A 22,018-nucleotide genomic window follows, 5' to 3' on the forward strand; every position below is an offset into this window, starting at 1 on the left:
GCAGTGCTAATCAAACAAACAAGATGATGACCAAAAACCTGTGAATCTTAAATGAGCAGAAATATCAACTTATGCAGTTGGGAAAAAACAAAGAAGTAGTTATTTCACTGCTGAATGCATAAGTGAAATGTTTGTGCTTAGTTTGGGAAGTCCAGAGCCATGGTCTCAAGACAATTAACCAGATAGATGCTGCAGCATTCCAAGGTAGCCTATGGAAACAAGACAAAATCATGAATACATAAGGAAAATGAACAAAGGTCACTGTCTGCGCTACTGGTCCAAAGCACACAATTCTGAGGATTAGATGTGCACACGCAGTAAACAGAGTGAGCAAAGTGACTACTAATTCTATCATGAAACTACACAGTAGGAGCAATAAATACATCACCACTACTTCAGCCTGGTATTATATGGGTACAACTGATACAAACTTTGACGCAGTATATTGAATTTGGGCAACGCTGCCACAACAGTGTCATTCCAGTAAAGCTCACTGAGCTTGAGAACAGGTCTCCAATTATTCCAAAGACATTAGTCATTCTGGTATTTTTTTTCAAGAAGATGTCAATTTTCTGAGAAGGACACTGCAAAAGGTGGTACTAATTACAAGTCTTGTTGGGGCACACACACAATAACTATAACTCAGAACAATTAAGCTCATCTTACCTGTCTTGACTGAGTAAAAAACAACACTCTGTGGCCTTGCTTGTGCCATATTGTCAGCAAGGATTCTACCACTATCATTTTTCCAGAACGTTTCCAATATCCAAACTGATCTGCTTCCTCCACTTCAGCATCTGGTACACCCTTCAAAATCCTTGGACCACCAGAGAAGAGGTCAGGGTGGTTGCAGATCTTTCTCAAAGCTACTAGTCCTGAGAAAATCTAAAGAATACAGGAGAAAAAATATTTTTATTTTGTTGAAAAATACATGGGTTGTGGTTGAGAAAAATAAAGAGGAATGGGTTAATCCAGTTATCATAAAGAAGTTGTTTTTTAATAGTGGTTTGGCTCTTTAGAGAAACCAAAGGATGCTAATACTTGTTTCATAGAAAGTTTTAGCAAAAATCAGTACAAGAGAAGGTCAATGAAATTTTATGTTCTTGTGAGCCTATTCTGGTGATGTTAAAAGAATTCTGTAACAATTTCCACAACAGGAAAATAGTCCCTAGCTATAACTCACAGTCAAATTTTTCCTACTCAAAAGGAAAAATTCTATCAAGTTTGTTACTTGAAATTATTGTGTCCTTCCTTCCAATGCCCGCCATGTTATTAGGTAATTTATGACAGACCTTGAGGATAGCAAGTGTACCCAACAGAATGCATGGTAACAAGAGAACAGATGAGTAAACATATCTGAACAAGCATATGAAGCTGAAAATTACTACTTTTGATGCCATGTTAGAAGGGTTCTGTGCAGTTATTAATTCAATAATATTACAAGCATTATTTATTCTTCTGATATAATGGGCACTCATAAAGATGAACTAGCTTGAAATAGCAAATCCCTCAATCTTCTGTCACTACAAGTTGGATGAGCCTGCTCATAATTTCTAGTTGGTTTGTACAATGGGTTTCTTTTTCAGCTGGGATTCACTGCTGTCATCACAAAACATCTAATAAAAGCATTGACATCTACTGTTCAAAATTTTCAGAACTCTAGCAAATGTGATAGCCCATTCTGTAATATCTTAGAGACATTTCTGCAGATAGTCTTATACAAGCCCTCTCTTGAAGATCAAGCTCCTTAAAATAATTTTCATTGGGATAACTAAAGAGACTAAGCACTTGTAAAACCTTGGCGACTATACCTTTGCAAGACCTGGAAAAATAAGAGTCAAAACAGTGATAAGGTCAACATCTGCTTTATATGGCACTGCAATATACATGGCTGTACTGACCACACAACTAACTGGAGTCACTGGGGGTGAGGGGAGAAGGGTTTTTACAGTCCACAAAACAAGGAAACATGTTGTAAATTACACATAACAAAGACGTATTACCTCTCACAAACAACAGATTTGTATCCTGCAGCTAAAATGGGAGTGAGAAAGTCCACTGCATTCATACAAAAGTCAAATGAACCAGATGTGTGCAATGCAGAAATCACAGGGAATAGCAGACTTTCTATACAGGTGAACAGCAGGCATTTGAAATGGTATTTCAATTACTGCTGTCATCCTGGGCAGAGCAACTTCAACACTTACATTGTGAGGATGGAGGCGAAAGATGTTTAAGTGACTAGTAAGAGAACAACAAGGATGCTTGCTATTTCATCTGCTACATGTTAAGACTGTGAAATCATCAACTGTTGCATCATAAAGTTATCATACCTGAACTGTACTCTCAGGACAAATTACTCTTCTTCTGTTGCTTCACTTTTGCAATTAGTTAAAAGCATGCATACAGTTACCTACAGCAGGTCATCCAACAAACCATAATTTGTTCCCAAGATCACAAACATATTGTGAAGCCCACTCCATACCTACTTTTATCTGGTCATGCTACTACACATGGATCAGTAACTGTACATACTTCATGGAACATTTCTGAGAAGAAAAGCCAGCACACATCCACAAAAGCATAAGAGTAGTGTGTTTGCTTCCCTTTCTGCTCAGAATCCAGTGAGAAGAATGTAAAGGTCAGTTCATGATTTTATCCATCAAAGTCCACCTGTCATTAACCTTAATTAATGCCAACCTGCATGTCTCCATTGAGAATCTGGTAAACTTCTTTAGAGTTGATGAAATTTTGATAGACTTGACGCTGCTCATCTGTCAAACGGCAAAAGAGGACCTACCAAAACAAACAAATGAACTGCTCAAGCCCAACCTGTAAGCCTCCAAATAGAGTGAATTTTTGTTTTACAATGTGCTACAGTTAAGCTCCACAGATCTGAGATACTAAGTTAAAAAACAGTGCATGGAAATCATTAGAAATAAAAAGACCTTAGAATTTTTAGAGAATGAACATAATCATTAAGATGGGGTTTGTGAGTTTTTCTGTGCTTTTTCCCAGTTGTTAAGTTTTCTCCTCAAATTGCTTTAGTTTTGGGAGTGCTGCCATTTCCTAGTTTTAATGAGGTAACTGTGCAATGTTAGTGTTCTCTCAAAGCTATGTTTATAGGAAACACTTTCCACTGTGTGTCTGCTATGTCCCTTATGACTTGAAAATTCTTAGTACCTCATAGGAAGGTTAGCACACAAAATCCGTTCTGTCACTAGCCTTTGAGTGTGGGCATATAATAATTTTTTAGATGGTCTGATGAGCAAAAATGAAACAAAATCAATTCCTTGCATCCTGCAAGGCACCCAACATTAAGTCAAACTTATGTAGTGCTCTGTGACTGACAAGAACAAAAATTAAATTTATTTAATCTGTTTATGATAGCATTCTTTAGAGTAAGTACCCTGGACTCATTAAAGTATATAGAAATTAAAAATTTGATTATAAAAAAAGATCAGACTGCACAGCAGAAATGGAATTATGTACCTTTCAGCACTGTCTTACAAAGACTAGCACGTCTACTTCTCTTTTACAGGGAGGAAACAGGAAGGAAGAAAGTGAGGAGAGGACAAAAAAGCCTGAAGCACTGAAACCTGAGTGGCAGAAGAGTCTCAATAATTACTATTAGTGAATATTTGTAGTAATCTCAGTTGTTTAAATAATCCTTTCAACATTCTCTACTTTGAATCAAAATGTTTTCTAAAAAATATCCCACCTCTTTGTAGAACAAACAAGTTTTAGATCAAAAAGCTAATATTTGGGAAATTTATTAAAATTTATAGGACCAGCTGGCTTGCAATATAAACAACTGCCATCAAGTATTTCTCTACTATTTGCTGCCCAAATTAACCTTTTTACAGCAGGAATCAATGTTAAAGTGTCGAAGAGATGCCCCATAGGAAACACTCTACAGACAAATCATTTGTATGCAACCTGTGACCTAGGATGATAGTATTAAGCAGACCTGTCTTCAATTGATACATCCTTTGTATTTTAGATGAAAGTGTATTGTATAGATCCTGCAACTATGACAATTTAACATTCAGAATACAGGTGAAAATATAAAACTTGAAAGCTCTACATCTTATCTTTAGTTAAAATAGCATTTCATCTGCTATTATTGCAAATTATTTCCAAATATTCATGAAAGATTGGATTTGAGGAGGGAGAAGGCTCAGATCTAGTAATAAAGATAAGCAAACCTGTTCATTTTTATCTGGAAGCGAAAGGCTCATTTTTACATCAGCCTTCATTCTTCGCAGCAAGTAGGGGTTTATGGTGTCCCGCAACACACAGGCACATTTGTATGCAGTTTTTACCTGAAAAAGGAAGAAAGAGAAAAAGCTGTATTTCAGTTCCTGATATTAATTTTAGCAACAAGCCAAATTCCATGATTAGTAATGGGAAAATCCTGATAAAATGAGATAATTATGTTTTGTGTGGACCCACAGTTACATATCCAACACAACACGAACCGCAATAAAATTCATGTTAGCAACAATAACATTGAATAAGTAAGTCTTCCTCAGATACCACTAATTTATCTTTCCTAATTTAGTGGACTGTAATAATAGACCAGAAATTAGGTATTTCTTTTAGAAACCAAGCCAAGAAGTGACTATAAACTTGCACAGAACCAAAATCCTCATGAAAAGCTGCTAATACATATACTGAAGATCAAAAAAGAAGCCTGTGGTAATGGTGGTTACTAGACAATAAGTGAAGATTAGTCCCCGCTTGAGACTATTAAAAAAAAAAAAAAAATCAGTACAAGAAAATCCCCATGATCACAGAAACTAAAGGTCACTCTGGCCTTAAATGGAGCATATGGTTCTATAATGGGTAATGGATGCGTGAGCTGGGTATTAATTGTACATAATGGCCAAAAATACCTTCATTTCTCTTAAAGCAAAACAAAGAATATAATAAATTATTGATATGTAAAAAACAAATTGGCTGTCCAATTTACTAAATTACTAAGCATTAGAAAAGGGGAGTACTTAAACTGAAAAAGAAAAAAAACTCTGGAAATGTATATGTGCAGAACATTACAAAGAATATTTAAAAGGATACAAGTTTATTAGCACTTATATGAAACTTAGTCTGAAGATTATTATGCAGATAATTTATCAGCTAATTGTTTAAGAAGTCACACTGAGAACCACAACTACAAAGATTAACAGACATTTATTCAAATTAATATTGCAAATAATTTTTGCTTTCAAAAAGAAATAATTTATCTACTTTCAGAATTCCACTACGTACTTTAGCTTGTTTAAATATAATCAATTTTCAGTTTAGATTTAAGGATTCCTCTATTGCATAATTTGCCAAAGCTTGATATCAAACATGAAAGTTCTATTTAAATACATCAACATACAAGATCAGTCACCTCCTACCCAATTTGTTTCGCTCTTCTTGATGCCAAAGAATACTTCTAATGATTTAAACTTTAGGTCTTTTGAGAAGAAAACCCTGTGTATAAGGTGTACTGCTGTATAAATGAAATGGTCTCATTCAGTCAAACAGTTCTTTTTACATGCGTAGCAGCAAAACACATGTGCAACTCTTCTGGGTTAGTAGTGTCTACAACATACAGCATGAAGTACATTTAAAAGCAATGTAACAGTTTCCTTGAAGCAAAGTGATACTTCTGATGCATTTACCTGGACAGGAGAGGCATTGGCATATCCTCCCATGGTTATTGGAACAGAAAATTGCTCCATGAACACAGGTAGTGTTCCCAGTTTCCCTGGGAATACAAAGTCAAAGAGGGACCAGAGCTCCTTTAGGTTATTTTGCATAGGGGAACCAGACAAGATGATTCGATGGGGTGTGCGGAACTACCAGTAAAAAACACAAAAACAAAAGAAAGTTATTTTCATGGTTCATGGTGTAACCTGCCTCAGAGGATATTCCAATTTCACCATCAATGAATTCACATTTTAAAGTAAGTGGCCTCATATTCCTGAAGAGCTTTCTGCAATATACTGTCCATAAACTGTCAGCAGAAAATGAACACCGGCAATCTGACATTTATGCCTGATCATATATTACTACAGAATTTAAGATTTCTGATTTTTTTTTCCTCTACCATATTTCTGTAAATTTACTGATGTAAACTCATTAAAAATATTAAGTAAATTAAATAGTCAAATACAAACCACTGTGATTTATGCTTTTATTCTTCGATAATGGTCAAATGTAAATTTTTTATACAGGTTATCAGATTTTGGAACCTCCCCCCAGAGTGCTTATAAACTTTCATAAAGTACCTGCTTGCACGCAAGTGTGACTGCAGCATTCGGATTTCGGATTTTGTGACCCTCATCCAGAATCACATAATGCCAATCATAGCTGTGGATATTATCCTGCATCAGGCGAATGTATGAGTAAGATGTAATTAAAATTCCGTGGCATGAAACGATTTCATGAATTAGTTTCACCTAAAAGCAAAAAGTGCATGTTGTCAGTAACAATGAGACAGAAAACCAGACTTACAGAACTACTGGTTTGCTGTCCAAGGTACATGCAAAAAAGTTTTGAAAATACAGACATATAATTAACTTTGGAAAAAAAAAAATAAAATTAAGTGTAGGCAAGGTTTTGGTTATATGGTTCTTAGCTCATCTATGAAAGAATGAAGTACTTGTATACTATGTTCTAACAGATCAGATTTTGAGCTGAAGCCTGGTCAGAAGGAAACAGTGGTGGTGGTTTTTTGTTTGTTTTTTAAGATGATGTCTGAAAAAACAAACATTAAATTTGGTTAAAGTAACCAGTTTGTCCAAGTTCTTCTATATTCACATTGCAAACCCAGATTTGTGTACTGCATGCAAGACCGAGAACATTAGAGAAAAACTACACAAGTGAAAAAACTGAAAAACAATGACAAAAATCTATTTGGTTAATGCTAAATTCTGTCCAACCTTTCTCATTAATAGGATTAATATATTTGTTATTAATCTTCAAATTGTGCTTCTCTTGTAAGCTATATCCTTTCCCCAAGTTTGTACTAGCCTTTATAGCTGTAAATTATGTAGGGCAGGACAGTCTTTATCACCTTCCACAGCATTCACAGTATTCAAGACTCATCTTTCTTGCATTTATCCTCCACATACAAATCTAGAAGACTGAAACAGAGATGATGGGCTTGGAGGCAATTCTCGAAACAAACATACCCAGTGTAAAAGAAAAAAAAGTAGAACCACCTCAGAATTTGCTAAAGGAAAGACAAGCCCCTTGTTACTAGAAGTGCCCTTAACAAAAGACAACACAAACCCAACAAAAACAAAAGGGAAAAATCCATCTCAAAGGATGGTGTTAAAAGTTCATGACTTATTGTAAAATTTCTTGCTCAGATATACCCCAAAATTCAAAAAGCTCCTCTGCATTTAACTGTTCAAGAATTGCTACTTTCTGATTATCATCTCCTGATAAAACACATTATTTAATGTTGACATCATGATTGTCACGAGAATATGTAATCTTCAGAACAATCTGTATTACAGACAGAGTAGGATTTCTAGGCAAGTGTGGACATCCAAAGCTTAATTCTACCTGGTACACTGCCCCATAGTCTGCAACTATGTCCTAGAGTCTCAGCAATGGCCTATCATAGAATATTGTAGACATCTCTAGCCAAACACTTAAGACAAATCATCTCGGGCGATTTCAAATTAAAAGCTTGTAAAATATGTAACCTCTCCTAGTTTTTGCAATTAATAGGGTATGTCTGCAATTAGCCTGACTTACAGAATGCTACACTGTTGTCATTAAAAGATGTTTTGTGGAAGTGCTCCTGTTATTATGGAGGCTCAAGAGACCAATCCCTCCTAGAGGGCAAACAGTGGACTAGTAGAAAACAACAGCCATAAATCACGTTGTCAGGTAGCAGAGAGAACAGAAGTGAAACATAGGCACATGAAGGCCATTCACTGTAAACACACCACAGCAGAATGCTAGTCAGGATTTACTGAACCTGTAATTAATTAAAGTTTCCTTCAAGCTAAATTTTTAATAAACAAGGATTTGTGCTGACAATGAAGAAATACAACAAAATTTTATCAACTCACACTACAACAGTTATTAACTCTCATTTTACTGTATTGGGTACTTTCTCAGAGATTACCTTCGCTTTAATTGCAGTTCTTGGAATAGTTTTAAATATTTTAAAGTATGGTAACAGATATATTATTGGATAAACACTGTTTTGAGGCTGCGGCATTATGCTATTTAACATGTATTCTTTAATTCACAATTACTATTTGATTAGATTCAGGTATGAATTAATTTCATACACACACACGCACACACGGAAGCACACTTAAATGAAGTATTTTAGGGCATGCACTGTTAAACTAAAAATAAAAAAAAAAAAAAAAAAAAAATCCTACTAATGCCAAAAGATTACATAGCAGTTATCTAGCTTTGAAATTCTGAACTCTGTCCTTTAAAAGATGCTAATGAATAGAAGAACATATGAAGAGATTGAGTAATTCTGATCTTGTAGTTCTGTTTAGCACAGTATTTCAGGCCTTTACAATTCAAAGACAGTATTTTCTCCTAACTTAGGTGATAAGTTGATTGTGTTGCCTTGTCTTTACCAGGACATATGCAATGTACAAAGACTGGAAGATTTCTGGAAAGCACCGTTTCTTAAGGCTAAAATGTTTATGATTTGTTTTAAGAACACACTTCTACACAAGTGTTTTTTTCCTGTTGGTACCTCACTGAAGCTACAAAAACAGCACATTTTTTTTTTGACTGATACTTACAGAAATAAGGTTTATTTTTTTTAGCATAAACTAGTCTTCAAAAAAATATTTAAGGGGACCTGAAGTCTTGTATATTATTATGTATTAAACAGAAACATGTATGTTAACATTGAAATTAAAGAACTAGATTAGTGATAACTATGAAAGTCTCTAAACATTCAGATACCTTTAAGGTAAGTGTGAATTTACAGAGTTAATATCTAGTCACTTACACAACCATATATTGCTTGTGAATCAAAAATGCATTCTTCAGCAGACTTATCACTATCTCATAACCAACCATTAAGCCCTGAGATCCATAAATTCAACTTGTAAACATCTTTATTATTTCCCTGCCCCAACAAAACAATCTAAATGGCACCATGAAGAAGTTTCAAAAGAACATACTACAATGTTTAATAATGTAAAAGTTGCAATAAAAAGAGCTAAAGCACTTAGTACATATTTAACAAGAATGTTACTTCTTGTGGCATGGTACTAAGTTTATCTGAGTTTGGTCTTTAACTTAGAAATAGAACCTTTGGCTAAAATAGAGCTTCTATATGCAGTCATGCCAGTAACTGTAACCTCTGCAGCTTATTGTTTACATGTAGATTGTGTACTCTACTGTGAGGGTAGAAGGTCTGTGATCAGTGTGCAAAATCATCTTTAAATAGATGGTTCCACAGGTGCAAGCATCATGAACTGTCAATTGCTTTCAAGGGTTGCATTGTCTGTCCAGTATTTGACCAGAATAAGGGAAAGCAACATTATGGCTTTACAAATGGTATGTGATCACCACCAGAAACAATTGCACAGGAGTCTTTATTTGCTACACTTATAGAGCTTTCTTTCCCTTACCTTCTGTTCTATACCATAAATAAAACAGTATTTATGATACACTACATTAGTTTTACTACTTTATTTTCTCTCATCCTGAGAGGTCTCAGAGGACTTCTTATTTACAAGTCACTTTAAGCTACATTAGATTTGAGTGTAAACCATAGTAGGAGGTTAATAGAATGAGACAGCATCATAGGACATACTTAGGCACAAATGCTATATACCTTGCTCAAACTGAAAGCTGACTTCACAGGGGAAGACTACTACTTGAATCTGGTTCTTCCTACTGCTTCCAACTTAAGCATCCTTATCATTATAGAAGAATCAAATGATCTGTGATCACAAATAATAATAAAGTAAGTTTTACATTTCATCCAAATGCCTTAAACTGGCTCTAAAGTCTCAGACACCTATCCAACTTGGTACTGTGTCTTCCTTCCATCATCTAAAATATCAATCTGCCTTCCCTTGTGGATAGCTGAAGGTTGTAAACTATTAGTCATATTTCAGTGGGTAAAATTGGAACTTCCCGCTTCTCTCCCTTACTGAAAAATTGTCTACCATTGTTATTTTAGCTAAGGAATTCAAATAGTCTCTCTTTCGGGATCATGTATGCTAAAAACCTACACAAATACTATAGCAGCAGAAATATCTAAGCAGAATGTCTCAGTAACTCATCTGAAACAGGCTGACCAGATTTGCAGTCAATCTGGTGCTTACAATTCAGGCTGTTATTTCATACTATTGTGGAAAATTTTAAAGTTGTTTGCAAAGAAAACCAAAATGGTCTGGGAAGAGAGGATATGCCAAGGTAATAATCAGTGAGCCTTTCACGTATGACACTGCTCAGAAGTCCTTTTGCAACACTAAAAAAGTGTCACTAACTGAAAAGATGTGCAAAGCATTGTGTACTATCGATTTATGACAAAACAGTTGGAACAGATGTCTTCCACTCTTCACTGTTAAGCAAAAACTTCTGTGGGCAAGTCTAAAGAACTAGGAGACAGGATATTGCATTGATGCTTGGGTACCTTAGAAGGTACAACGGAAAATACCTATTCATAAAAGCATATAATTTCACCAGTGCTGAAAGATTTAGTATTTGTTAGTATTTGGGGATTCCTGACATTGTTAATGTAATAATTACATAGATCCATCTCATCTAAAGATCAGCTACAGTTTTGTCAAGTGTAACTTCAGTTGTTGACCCTTTCTGCTATGAAATACTGTCTTGCCTTATGGGACACGTGTCATTGCTTAACTCTTTTCCTCCAAAATTCTCCTTCATTAGTTTTAAGATTAATCTTTCTCCATTCCTTAGAAATCATCTGTCCCTCTTTCACAGGCCTATACAGAACAAGCTGCAATACTGTGTTTTATCACACAACCTGTTGGCCAACTACTACAGGATAATGCATTCCTCAAAATCCATTAAGATCTTCACTGTCTGACTTCCAGTTAATTCAGGAGACAATTACGTTCTTCCACCAGTACAGACCATTCTAACCTTTGTTAGCCCACAGGCTGAAGTGACCTTTCTCACTCCAAAGCAGGTTAACAACATTCAGTTCCTCAATCCTGTCTCCTGGCAAGTTAGCTGTTCAGCACAACACCCTCCTAATTTACTTTGTGATAAACCATGATATACTAACAGAACAATATGTGAATCCTGGAAATATCAATTTAATTCCAAACAGGTCCATGCAACATTGAGACCACAGATGCATAGCAACTTGGCTTTCGGCCATGTAAAATTAATTTCAAAGAACAAACATTTGTTCTTACACAGTCTAACCACAAATTTTCTTATTTATTTCTTAAAACTTAAATTTAAGCTTATGCCAGAGCATAAAGGCAGAACGGTCCTTGGATGAGTATAACAAAAGTTAACATATGCAAAAGCAGTCTCCTGTAAAGCCATAGGTTATCAGAAGATGGAATTGTCATGAGATCAGATCAGTACTAATGTATTCATAGAAAGAATGTATATTGAAAAGAAATTCTGGGCAGGAGGTAAATCACCTGGCCTGTATTTTATGTTATATATTTTCAGTGTACAAGTGTTATTCACGCATCTAGGAAAAAAATGTCCATGAGATGAAGACCACATCAGCAGTGACACCTGTAATGTTGCAGCTCTCAGAAGATGAGGCATTAAGGCAGAATTAGAGAACTGAACCTATCTAAAGTGATCATATGTTATCCAAATTCCTTAATATTAAGTTGAGTAGGCATCTGTAGGAGGATAATGGGAAGGTGAAGTCCTGAAAACCTAACTATTCCTGCAGGTGGAAAAATTTGAGCTAATTTGTCAAGTGCATTAATTAACAAATACCCCAAAATAAGCACACACTATTTAATTTAGGAAGACATGTAAGCATGTTATTGAGGTCAACAGACTTTTAGGGCTTGAAAACATACCAAGTTAATTGAACAACAGGAAGCTATTAGCACATTACTGCATGCTATTCCTTTCTTGCCATGTACTGTAAATGCATCAACTACCTCAGAATACGTTTAATCAAGTGCAATTAAACACCATATCATTTTAATGTTATTACAAGAAATTCAATAAATATTTAAAGAGAAATTTTAAAATGCTTTGCTGAATCCTGAAAAATCCATTTAAAGCATCTGAAATATGAGGCTAAGGGAAAACAAAAACCTAAGTTTTCCTTGCTTTGTTCCTGCAAGATGCCAAGGATTGAAACTTCAGACAAGTCAGCTTGTCAACTTAAGAAATGGAGTAAGAACATGCATATTAAGAGATTGATCAAGAAAATTAAAAGACAGAAAAAGCACTGCTTAAAAAAAAATAAAAAAATCAACAAACAACAACCATTAAAGAAAATGAGACTAGGTGATATCAACTGACATACTAACCAAATGAAGAGAAATCGCCTGTGCAAGCAAAATGTACCAAATATTGTATCAATGACACACTGATGCATGGAAGTGCAAGGAAACAACTCACCAGTACTAGAAGCACATCTCTGGTGTACAAGCAGTCTAGTCATGAACTTCTAGCATGGACTACAGTACAAGCAAGAAACCTTCGCTATGTCTAATTTGTTCAGGCAAAACTATCCTATATCATTATATAAATGTATTCCATGTCATCTCCTTTTTGTCCAGTTTCCTAACAAAATCTATACAAGACAGTGAACTTTTTGTTCTTTTAAAACAACCACAGAAAGAGCACAAGCTTTCACAGAAACATTCAGAACTGGGAATTTTTTTCTTTGCTAGCACAAATAAAAGGAAAAAAAAAGTTTACTGAATTACAAAATGGATGTCAACCATTACCTTTTTGTCTGTAAAAGAACCAGTTTCATGGAGAACGGCGACTCTAAATGGAGGCCACCAAGTGTGGAATTCTTTTACCCACTGATGCATCACAGTAGCTGGACAAACAATCACTGTTGGACCCAACCCCTGGTACCTAAAATAAAATATTCAAGAAAAAAACCTCTTTAAATAAATAGTAATAAATAATTACTCTATAAAGTGGCTCATTAAAATACACACATTAAAGTGACACACTTGAAGTGTTAAGTGGAATATGAGCCCTATAGAAATTAATTGTCACTTTCTTTTTCTGGAAGTCTGTTTTTTAATGCAGGATGAAAGGGGTAAGAAGAGGGAACTGGTGGATGAAGTGGTCAAGCCACTATCCATCATATTTGAGAAGTTGTGGCAGTCTGACGAAGTTCCCACTGACTGAAAAAGGGGGAACATAGTCCCATTTTAAAAATGGAAGAAAGGAAGACCTGGGGAACTATGGTCAGTCAGTCTCACCTCTGTGCCTGGCAAGATCCTCCTGGAAACTATGCTGGGGCACATGGAAAATAAGGAGGTGATTGGTAACAGCCAACATAGCTTCACTGAGGGAAAATTGTGCCTGATGAATTTAGTGGCCTTCTATGATGGGGTTACAGTGTTGGTGGGTAAGGGAAGAGCAACTCACTTCATCTACCTGGTTTGACACTGTCCTGCACAACATCCTTGTCTCTAAATTGGAGAGACATGGATCTGCTGGATGGATCATTTGGTGGATAAGGAATTGGCTGGATGGTCGCACGCAAAGAGTTGTGGTCAACAGCTCAATGTCCACGTGGAGAATAGTGATGAGTGGTGTTCCTCGAGGGTCAGTATTGGGACCAGTTCTGTTTAACATCTTTGTTGGGGACATGGACAGTGGGATTGAGTGCACCCTCCGCAAGTTTGTTGATGACACCAAGCTGTGTGGTGCAGTCAACATGCTGGAGATAAGGGAAGCTCAACATGATGTGGCAGTGTGCACCTGCAGTCCAGAAAGCCAACCATGTCCTGGGCTGCATCAAGAGAAGTGTGGCCAGCAGGTCAAGGGAGGTGATTTTCCCCATCTACTCCACTCTCGTGAGACCCCACCTGGAGTTCTGTGTCCAGCTCTGGGGCCCCCAACATAAGGAAGACATGGACCTGTTGGAGCAAGTCCAGAGAAGTCCACAAGGATGATCAGGGTCTGGAGTACCTCGCTTATGAGGACAGGCTGAAAGAGTTGGGGTTGTTCAGACTGGAGAAGAGAAGGCTCCAAGGAGACCTTATAGCAGCCTTCCAGTACTTAAAGGGAGGCTGCAGGAAAGTCAGAGAGGGATCTTTTACAAGGGCACGCAGTGATAGGACAAAGGGTAATGGCTTTAAACTGAAAAAGGGTAGACTTAGATTAGATGTAAGGAAGAAGTTCTTCACTGTGAGGGTGGCAAGGCACAGGAACAGGCTGCCCAGAGAGGCTGTGTCTGTCCCCTCCTTGGCAGTGTTCAAGGCCAGGTTGGACAGAGCTTGGAGCAACCTGATCTAGTGGAAGGTGTCCCTGCCCATGGCAGGGGGGTTGGAACTAGATGGTCTTTAAGGTCACTTCCAACCTAAACAATTCTGTGATTCTAGCCTATCCACTGAAAAGTTAATGGATGCATCTATCAAGATAAACACAGAAATAGAAAAGCTCCAAAGAATAAGACATAAGGGAACTTCCTTCTGTGGTAATACAAAACAGCTTTGGGTGAATGTTATTTCTAAAACAGAAAAGAAATAATTAAACAACTACTTTATTACTTCTATTAAAAAGAATATGTAGCTAGAGTCTCACAAATAGACTTAAACACAGGTGTTTTGCTTCGTCTTGGTAATACACTGTACTATTATCACCATAATTCACAGAGAAGAGAAGAACTCTAAAGCAGCAGAATATATCATACATGGAAGCTGACATCTGAGCTGGGCTTAAACTCTCTCATAAGTTTCTTAATCATATGATTGTTTCTGAGAACTACTGAGGATGTTTGAAACAAAGTCTGTATATTAAATTCAGAGCTACTGTTAAGAAGTGAAAAATCTCATATGCAACAGCCAAAGAAAAAACATTACCATCACAGACCAATACCAACAATCATGTAAGTACTAGTTACTAGTAGTTATTTTTCAAATATATTTGCTCTTTAAAAAACAGAAAAAAATTACTTTGCAAACAGTTATCACATACTCTCTGGCCAACTATGTACCATTCAAGTGGAAATAAACAATTCAAAAAGATCACAGTATCCATTCAAACCACATGCATATAGCAATAAAGAAGGATTTCCCAGATGCCAGAAATACCCTGCTTTAAAAAAATCCTGTTAATGCCTTCAGAAACTGCTGACATTAAGAACTAATATTCTTTATTAAAAGCTTATACATGCAGAATAACAACCTGGATGTTGCTTATCTGTTTCATTATGAAAAAAATATTATATAACAAACTTACATAGTCTAATTAAAAAACTCTCAGCAATCCAAGGGTAAGTTAGAAGTTAGAGATGCAAAAAATAGCTTCAACTATGCTACAAATCCAAATAACCAGTTACTGCTCTTAAAAATATCTATAGAAAAAAAGCCAACCTTCCCAGAACATATTAGTTTCTCATTCTTCACGGGTAGTAAAAAAATTACCTCTGATACAGACCAAGGGGGTAAACAAACAAGCTCATGTGCTGGGTTTATCTGTGTTCGTTTTCTCCCCCCCCCCCCCTCAATTTTCAGAAAATCCACTCCCCCTCCACTTGGTTGTGTGAAACCTCTAGTCTGGCTCTAACCACTTTCCATTAACCAACATTTTATTTTTCTTTTGAGAGCTTTTATTTATTTATATAAAAGAGTAATCTAACTTCTTCCAATCTGTGCTGTTTCACAAAACCAAACCCATGAACTTCTGCTTGCTATGCTTGGGAGGGATCCTTCATTCTCCTAATCACTGCAACAGATTCGTGTTGCTGCCCATCCAATTTATATTTGTTTTCCTTGAACAAAGGTGACACTAATAACATTCAAAGCCAAAGCCTTACTGCTGCCTTGTACTCAGGATACTAATACTGCCCTGTTTCTACCCCAAATATACAGTCATAATGTATTCTGTCCCTTTTTCACAGTTGCATTATACTAATAGCTTATGGTCAATATATGACCAATATACCAAAATCTCTTTCTTCTCTTGCTTCTGGTTTATAAACTCAAATTCACAGCAGTATTCTTTATTAGTTCTTATTTAACTGAATGTGATTTGAATTGCAAATAAGATCTATTCCTGCAACATACTACTACAAAAAAGGAAGCTGTAGTCATACTACATAAAGTACTCAAAAAATTAGCAGAGGAAAACATGCTGCATTATAACCAACTCTATTGCCAAGAACTGGCAAATCACGCCTTCAAAATGAAACCGAAATGGCAACTAAATCCGACTGAACATAAAAGAACAAGGCAGCAAGAGCAATACAAATTTTCTGGGGCAATGGATTTTTATTTATGCAAGCACCATCGAAATTAATCTCTCTGCCACTCATAATAGAGATTCAGCCTTAATGTTTAATGTGTGTGATTGTATCTCAGTATCATGAAGAGCACAGATGAGTAAATAATCAGTGTATAAACTTTATGGCAGAGTTTCTCATCTGATCTCTCAAATAAATGAAGCAGGTAACATTTTTGTTAAACAAAACAATATATTTGGAAAGAAGCAAACTGGTGGACCCCCAAGCCCTTCAACAGGTTTTAGCAACAGATTTCAACCTAGATACAAGCTCATCTAGATACCTAGACAGCTCATGATAGACTTAACGACATGCACCAACCAAAAAAATGAAACTGAACACATTATCTTACATGCAGAAAGAACACTGCAACTTAGGTGTGCAATTATATTTTGGCCTTTTCAAAGTTTATTGCAGTTTCACTGCAGTATCTTAGGTCTTAAGCTGTAACTGTGTAACAGTGTCCATAGATGTTCTTGAAGGATTTCTACTGTCTCAATGGTCCTCCAGCTGGGACAGGGAATATACCTACACAAAATAATCTATACAGTAGCATCCTTAAATCAGACAGCCATATCAAAATAAAATCAGCTGGCCTGAGTGATGGAGGACCTGGAGGTTTTTCATATAAAAGTTAACAGTAGAAAGCAACTGGAGAAAAGCAGTAATATTTTATCTTTAAAACCCTATTTTACAGTTCATGTACATGCTGAAAATAATTTAAATATGCCTCTATATAAAGTTAACCATTTTTGTTTAGTAGAGTACTATGATATTTGCTTAACTTCATGTAGTAATTTACATCAGGTAAACAGGCCAACAAAACTAGAAAAATCAAGTATTGTTCATGCATGCATTTACAAATCCAAGAACACCAACAAGTATCTTTTATGGTAATTTCACCTACGAAGAAGGAATTTTAAAGCATTTTTTAGTAACAATAAAGCATAAAAGATCTTGTAAGAAAGGCAAATCACTCCAACATACTTTTGAAAAGCAACAACAAAAAAGCAGATGAAAATTCCTCTAAGTTACTACTTTTACTATGATTTTTTTTGGCAGGAATAATTCTCTGCCGATCAGAAACTCTAACTTTCATTGCAAATCAGCTTGCTGCTTCCTGTAAAGCATTTACCTGGTGGCTTGCCAGAACAAATATTTTAATGTAAAATTTAATAAATGGAACTAAAGGTATTACATCCAATCTAAAATTCCATATTGTGTAAACTATTGATATTAATGTAATCGAGTTTGTAAACAATCCATTTGTGGAAGCTAACCTTAGACACTGTATTGACCCAAAATATCTAGTGCTGCTCATCTGCAAAATGAAGCATCAATGCCTGGAATTCATTAAAAGTGTTACATGTTTAATTTTTCCTGCCCTACAGCTCCATTGTCTCGTAAAATTTTTCCTTTGATGTCCCCCACTAAAAGAATTAAAGGAATATTGTAATTGAAATGTCATTAATAATTCACAGGACCCTCCTCCACCAGCAATACATCTGATGAAATATTAATTGAGTTCCACAGACTGACAGTCTGCAGAGGAGCACTTGCCTGTAATTTGAACCACGAGTCCTGATCTTGCTGTAGCTCAGACCTGCCAAGAAGGCAATTATCTGGATGGTCTTGCCCAATCCCATCTCATCTCCCAGAATTCCTCCTGCCTGCTGGCAGTGCAATTCCCAGAGCCACCTAACACCTGTCTGCTGGTACCTAAAACAAGGAAAGAGAAGATGGCAAATGTTTGATAATACAGATCATAACAGAAAGTACCCATGAATTAATCATTTGGCAAGGTTCTTATACTAGTTACAATAACATGCTGGATATGTGTTGTACACGAGTGCTGTATTTACTAGGTCATACATTTTTGATGTACTCAGACATTACACGTGACTTTCATTCTTTATGCAACACTAAAACATTTCTAATTAAACTGATAGTCATGGTAATTAGAGGGTATTTTATTTCATGTATATTTTAAGTGTTAAAAGCAACTTGGAAAGCTACTCTAACAAAGCATTATCTTTTCAGAAAAGGTGACATGTAAAGGTCTAGTAAATTGTATTATTTGGAACATATACCCTGAACTGAAGGAAAAACTTGACTTGTAAGTGGTACAGACTTTATACTCCGCTGTGAAAAAAGATCACATTTGTCAAAACATGCTTTATTTTTGCATAAATTAATTTAATAACATCTAGTCTCTCTCAATGAGGAAAAAAGCCAACAAGGTAAAACGTTTTGGAAGGCAAAACAATAGAAATTATTCCAGTGAATGGGATGCAGCAGAGCATTACCACGTGAGAGTATCAGGGAAGTTTCTACTCTCAGTCATTCACTGGAAATTGCGTAAGCAACAATGTAAAATACATTCCAATTAAAAGAAGTAGATTAGAAAACAAGATTTACAATTGCAATCTAAAAAGCTGGAGATAAGATGCTGGACTGAGAATCACTTTAGGACGTACTTTTTTATAATAATATGAAATAGTGAGACCAGTAGGAATAACATACCACGTGTGTAGGTTAAATTGAAAACACAACATACAGAAATGAAGAAACAGTATATTTAAATTACAATTAAAAAAAGATACGCATTTCAGCACTTCTGTGTCTTGTAAGTGTTGAACACATCTAATGGTTCGGACATACTATCTGCTGGTGTCTCAAACGCATTATACAAAGAAGCCCTTAAAAGAGACATTTTGTTAGAAATTAATTCATCTTAAAAATGCAGCAATCTAAAAACAACTAGGAATTGGCTGGCAGGATTAGCTATAATTGGGTTAAGGTGCTACCATTATTACATTTTATGAAGACAAAATATTTTCTAACAGAAAGACTAAAGAATTAGAGAGAACCTTAATTCCAGTCAGAAACTGCTCTTCCAGACTAATGTCCAGCATGTCTCTTCAGAAGACAATCATTCAGGAACTTCCTGATCTTATTTTTTATTATTTCTTAGGATTACAACCACTGCATAAAAGCTAGCTGCATTTATAAGCATTTTTTCCCCTCTCTCCCCTTCTCCTGAAAAATTCTGCTCCAAGGTTATGTAAAAATAGTAAAAAATGCAGGTGCTTTCTTTGTATAATCATATAAACATGCAATAACTGCAAGTATGCAAAAATTCAAGTAAAAAAAAAATCCCCTAACCCAATAATTTTTTATTGTTTTATGGAGAGACAATAAATTCTCTTTTATCTTATGCTTTCATTGCACCAATTTTTATGTTCTGTTTTTTACTCAAAACCGCTTTAGAAATAAAATAAAACTCTTGCCTAGTCTTCCAAAATAGTTTTGTCTGGATTGTATTGCATGTGAGCGATCATGCTGTGATGCATCCCTCAAAATTCACCACAGTAGCTAGCGGAGTTTCGCTGCATTGTTTCTGAGACAAAATTGCATTTCAGACTTAAAGCAAATCGTGGAGAAACCTGGTTTCTTGTTTATAAAGACAACATTTTCTCAGGCTAAGTGCAGACAGTATAAGGGAATGTTTGTAAGTCAGTCTTGCTCACTGTGTTTGGTTTTGTTCCACAGCAGCACCAATTGCATTCTTGCTGAATGTTCCTCAAAAGCAGACAAGTATATAGGGAAGAAACAGATTGTCCACTTTACCAGGCTTACCAAAGAAATAAATTAAGGGTCTATTATTGCAGTGTGAGCTAACTTCTTGTAAGTGTCTTATAGTATATGCTGCTGTACACCTCTTTGGGTCAATATACTTCCATGTTTTGTACTAAACTTGTTCAGAACTCAAAGTTTAATGCCTATCGACTATGGGTCTTCCTACATTGGAGATTTCAGCATTTAAGTTACAAGTCAGACGAATCATTCAACTCAATTGATCTTTCTAACCACTTAAGAAGTTTTACCAACTGACTCATGCTTGCAGGGATACCCTTCATTAGTAAGGCTGGTATCTCCAAGATTAATTTTTAGTTGTCTGCTTTATTTCAATTCCCTTAGGGTTGCTCAGACCACACATCCATTCTCAGGATGATTATTTCTGCTGTACCTTTGCATAAACAATGGGAGACCACATATTGGCTGTGTATGGTCCTGGCAACTAAGTCATTAATTCAATTCCATTTCAGAGCTAGTGCTTTCCTTCTGAGGAACTGCAGGACAACAGTAATAACTTCTTTGAGGTTAAGACTAAATGGTCCTGTTAGAAAGGATACCACACATGCCCGTTATAAACCAGGGCTTTCTACTACACTAATTATAATATTTTAGAGAGTTATCTTTTGAAAGAGAAGATGTTTTTCCTGCTGTGCAAAATGTTGCCAACAAAAATAAATTCAAACCTAATACGCATGAACGTTAAGAGAGATATTATGGATGAAGTTAACTTGTCAACTGATATCTTGTTTGGGCTGTCTTTTGTAAATAGCTTTCTGAAATGAACACTGAAGTGTCACTGGGCCCCATGGTCTCAAAAAACTGAAACAGAAAGCAGTCCTGTCCAAATCTGTAATCCAGCACTAAGTAACTAAAGAGTTGTAAAGTGTTTTCCATCTAGTAAAGGAATTAAGAATGCACTCTCCGTATTTTAAAGTTTTACTGGGCAAAACGTTCAAGACTATTTTATAACATGAATTATCAATAGTTACTCTGAGTTGTTATTTAAAGTTGTCTATATTTTTTACTGGAAGAAAATTTCACTCACTCCACCCAACCAGAAACACCTCTATTTCTTGTTTGCATTTATCACAACTTGCCAACACTTTATTCTTCAAAGTAAAGATATTCTACCACTCCACGCCTGAATTAAAAGCAAGCACTTGTTAATAAAAGAAAGCATTTATAAAAACAGACAAGTAGAGCTCCTCAATTCATAGTTTAGCTAATATGCATTCACAATATTCAGACCAGCCAATTATCATCATGTAACTGCTTTTGTGCTTGCAATAAATTAGTTTCACTAAGGTTTGATCCTGGAGCCTTTTTTAAAAAAATAATCCTACAGAAATATCTGAAGTAAAAGTTGAAGCATCGTTCACTGAAGTAAAAGTTACAGCAAAGGGCATCCAGAATCACTATGACTACTAATATTATTAATAGTATACAGCAACATATTAAACAATTAATTAAAAAGTATTAAAATAAAGTACATGATACATACTTAAAAAGCTTTTTGAAGAGAAATCCTGGTACTTTGAAACCCTCTTCAAATTCAGTGTCACTTTCTTCAGAATGTTCCTCAGCTGTTTGATGATCTTTGTCCTTCAAACGTTCTTTTTGCCACCTCCTAGTGACACAAGGAGTCAACATTCAATTATTGCACACAAAAGATATTACATGAAAAACTAAGCTGAATTTTCAGTAAGATAAAAACCTAACAAAAATGCATTCTCTGATGTCATGATGTAAATAGTAATCCTATGGAGGAGAGAATTATGCAGGTAAATGCTCAAAGTATCTGACATATTAAAAGGTGCATGCACTCCCAAATATTTAGTTATAAACCATCAGTTTTATAGCCAATTATAATTTCCTACAGACAAATACTAAACAGGTAATGCTATCAAAAAATTCTGGCTACCTTAAATTCCTAAACCTCCATAGACC

The 22,018-nt window shown here is 35.7% G+C and overlaps 1 protein-coding gene across 1 annotated transcript in view; it reads right to left on the reverse strand.

The window, feature by feature from the left end:
* ERCC6 (ERCC excision repair 6, chromatin remodeling factor) overlaps positions 1–22,018 on the reverse strand; it is a 49,819-nt gene that overhangs the window by 9,038 nt on the left and 18,763 nt on the right. The window contains exons 6-13 of the mRNA XM_026851376.1: positions 21,573–21,698; positions 17,993–18,151; positions 12,912–13,047; positions 6,282–6,452; positions 5,673–5,849; positions 4,209–4,325; positions 2,701–2,796; positions 667–885 (exon numbers count right to left, since the gene is read on the reverse strand). Coding sequence (XP_026707177.1) covers positions 667–885; positions 2,701–2,796; positions 4,209–4,325; positions 5,673–5,849; positions 6,282–6,452; positions 12,912–13,047; positions 17,993–18,151; positions 21,573–21,698 — 1,201 coding nt within the window. The remainder of the gene's footprint in view (positions 1–666; positions 886–2,700; positions 2,797–4,208; positions 4,326–5,672; positions 5,850–6,281; positions 6,453–12,911; positions 13,048–17,992; positions 18,152–21,572; positions 21,699–22,018) is intronic.

The sequence above is a fragment of the Athene cunicularia genome (genome assembly GCF_003259725.1).
Source record: "Athene cunicularia isolate RWA chromosome 6 unlocalized genomic scaffold, athCun1 chr6_part1, whole genome shotgun sequence".
Lineage (NCBI taxonomy): Eukaryota > Metazoa > Chordata > Aves > Strigiformes > Strigidae > Athene > Athene cunicularia.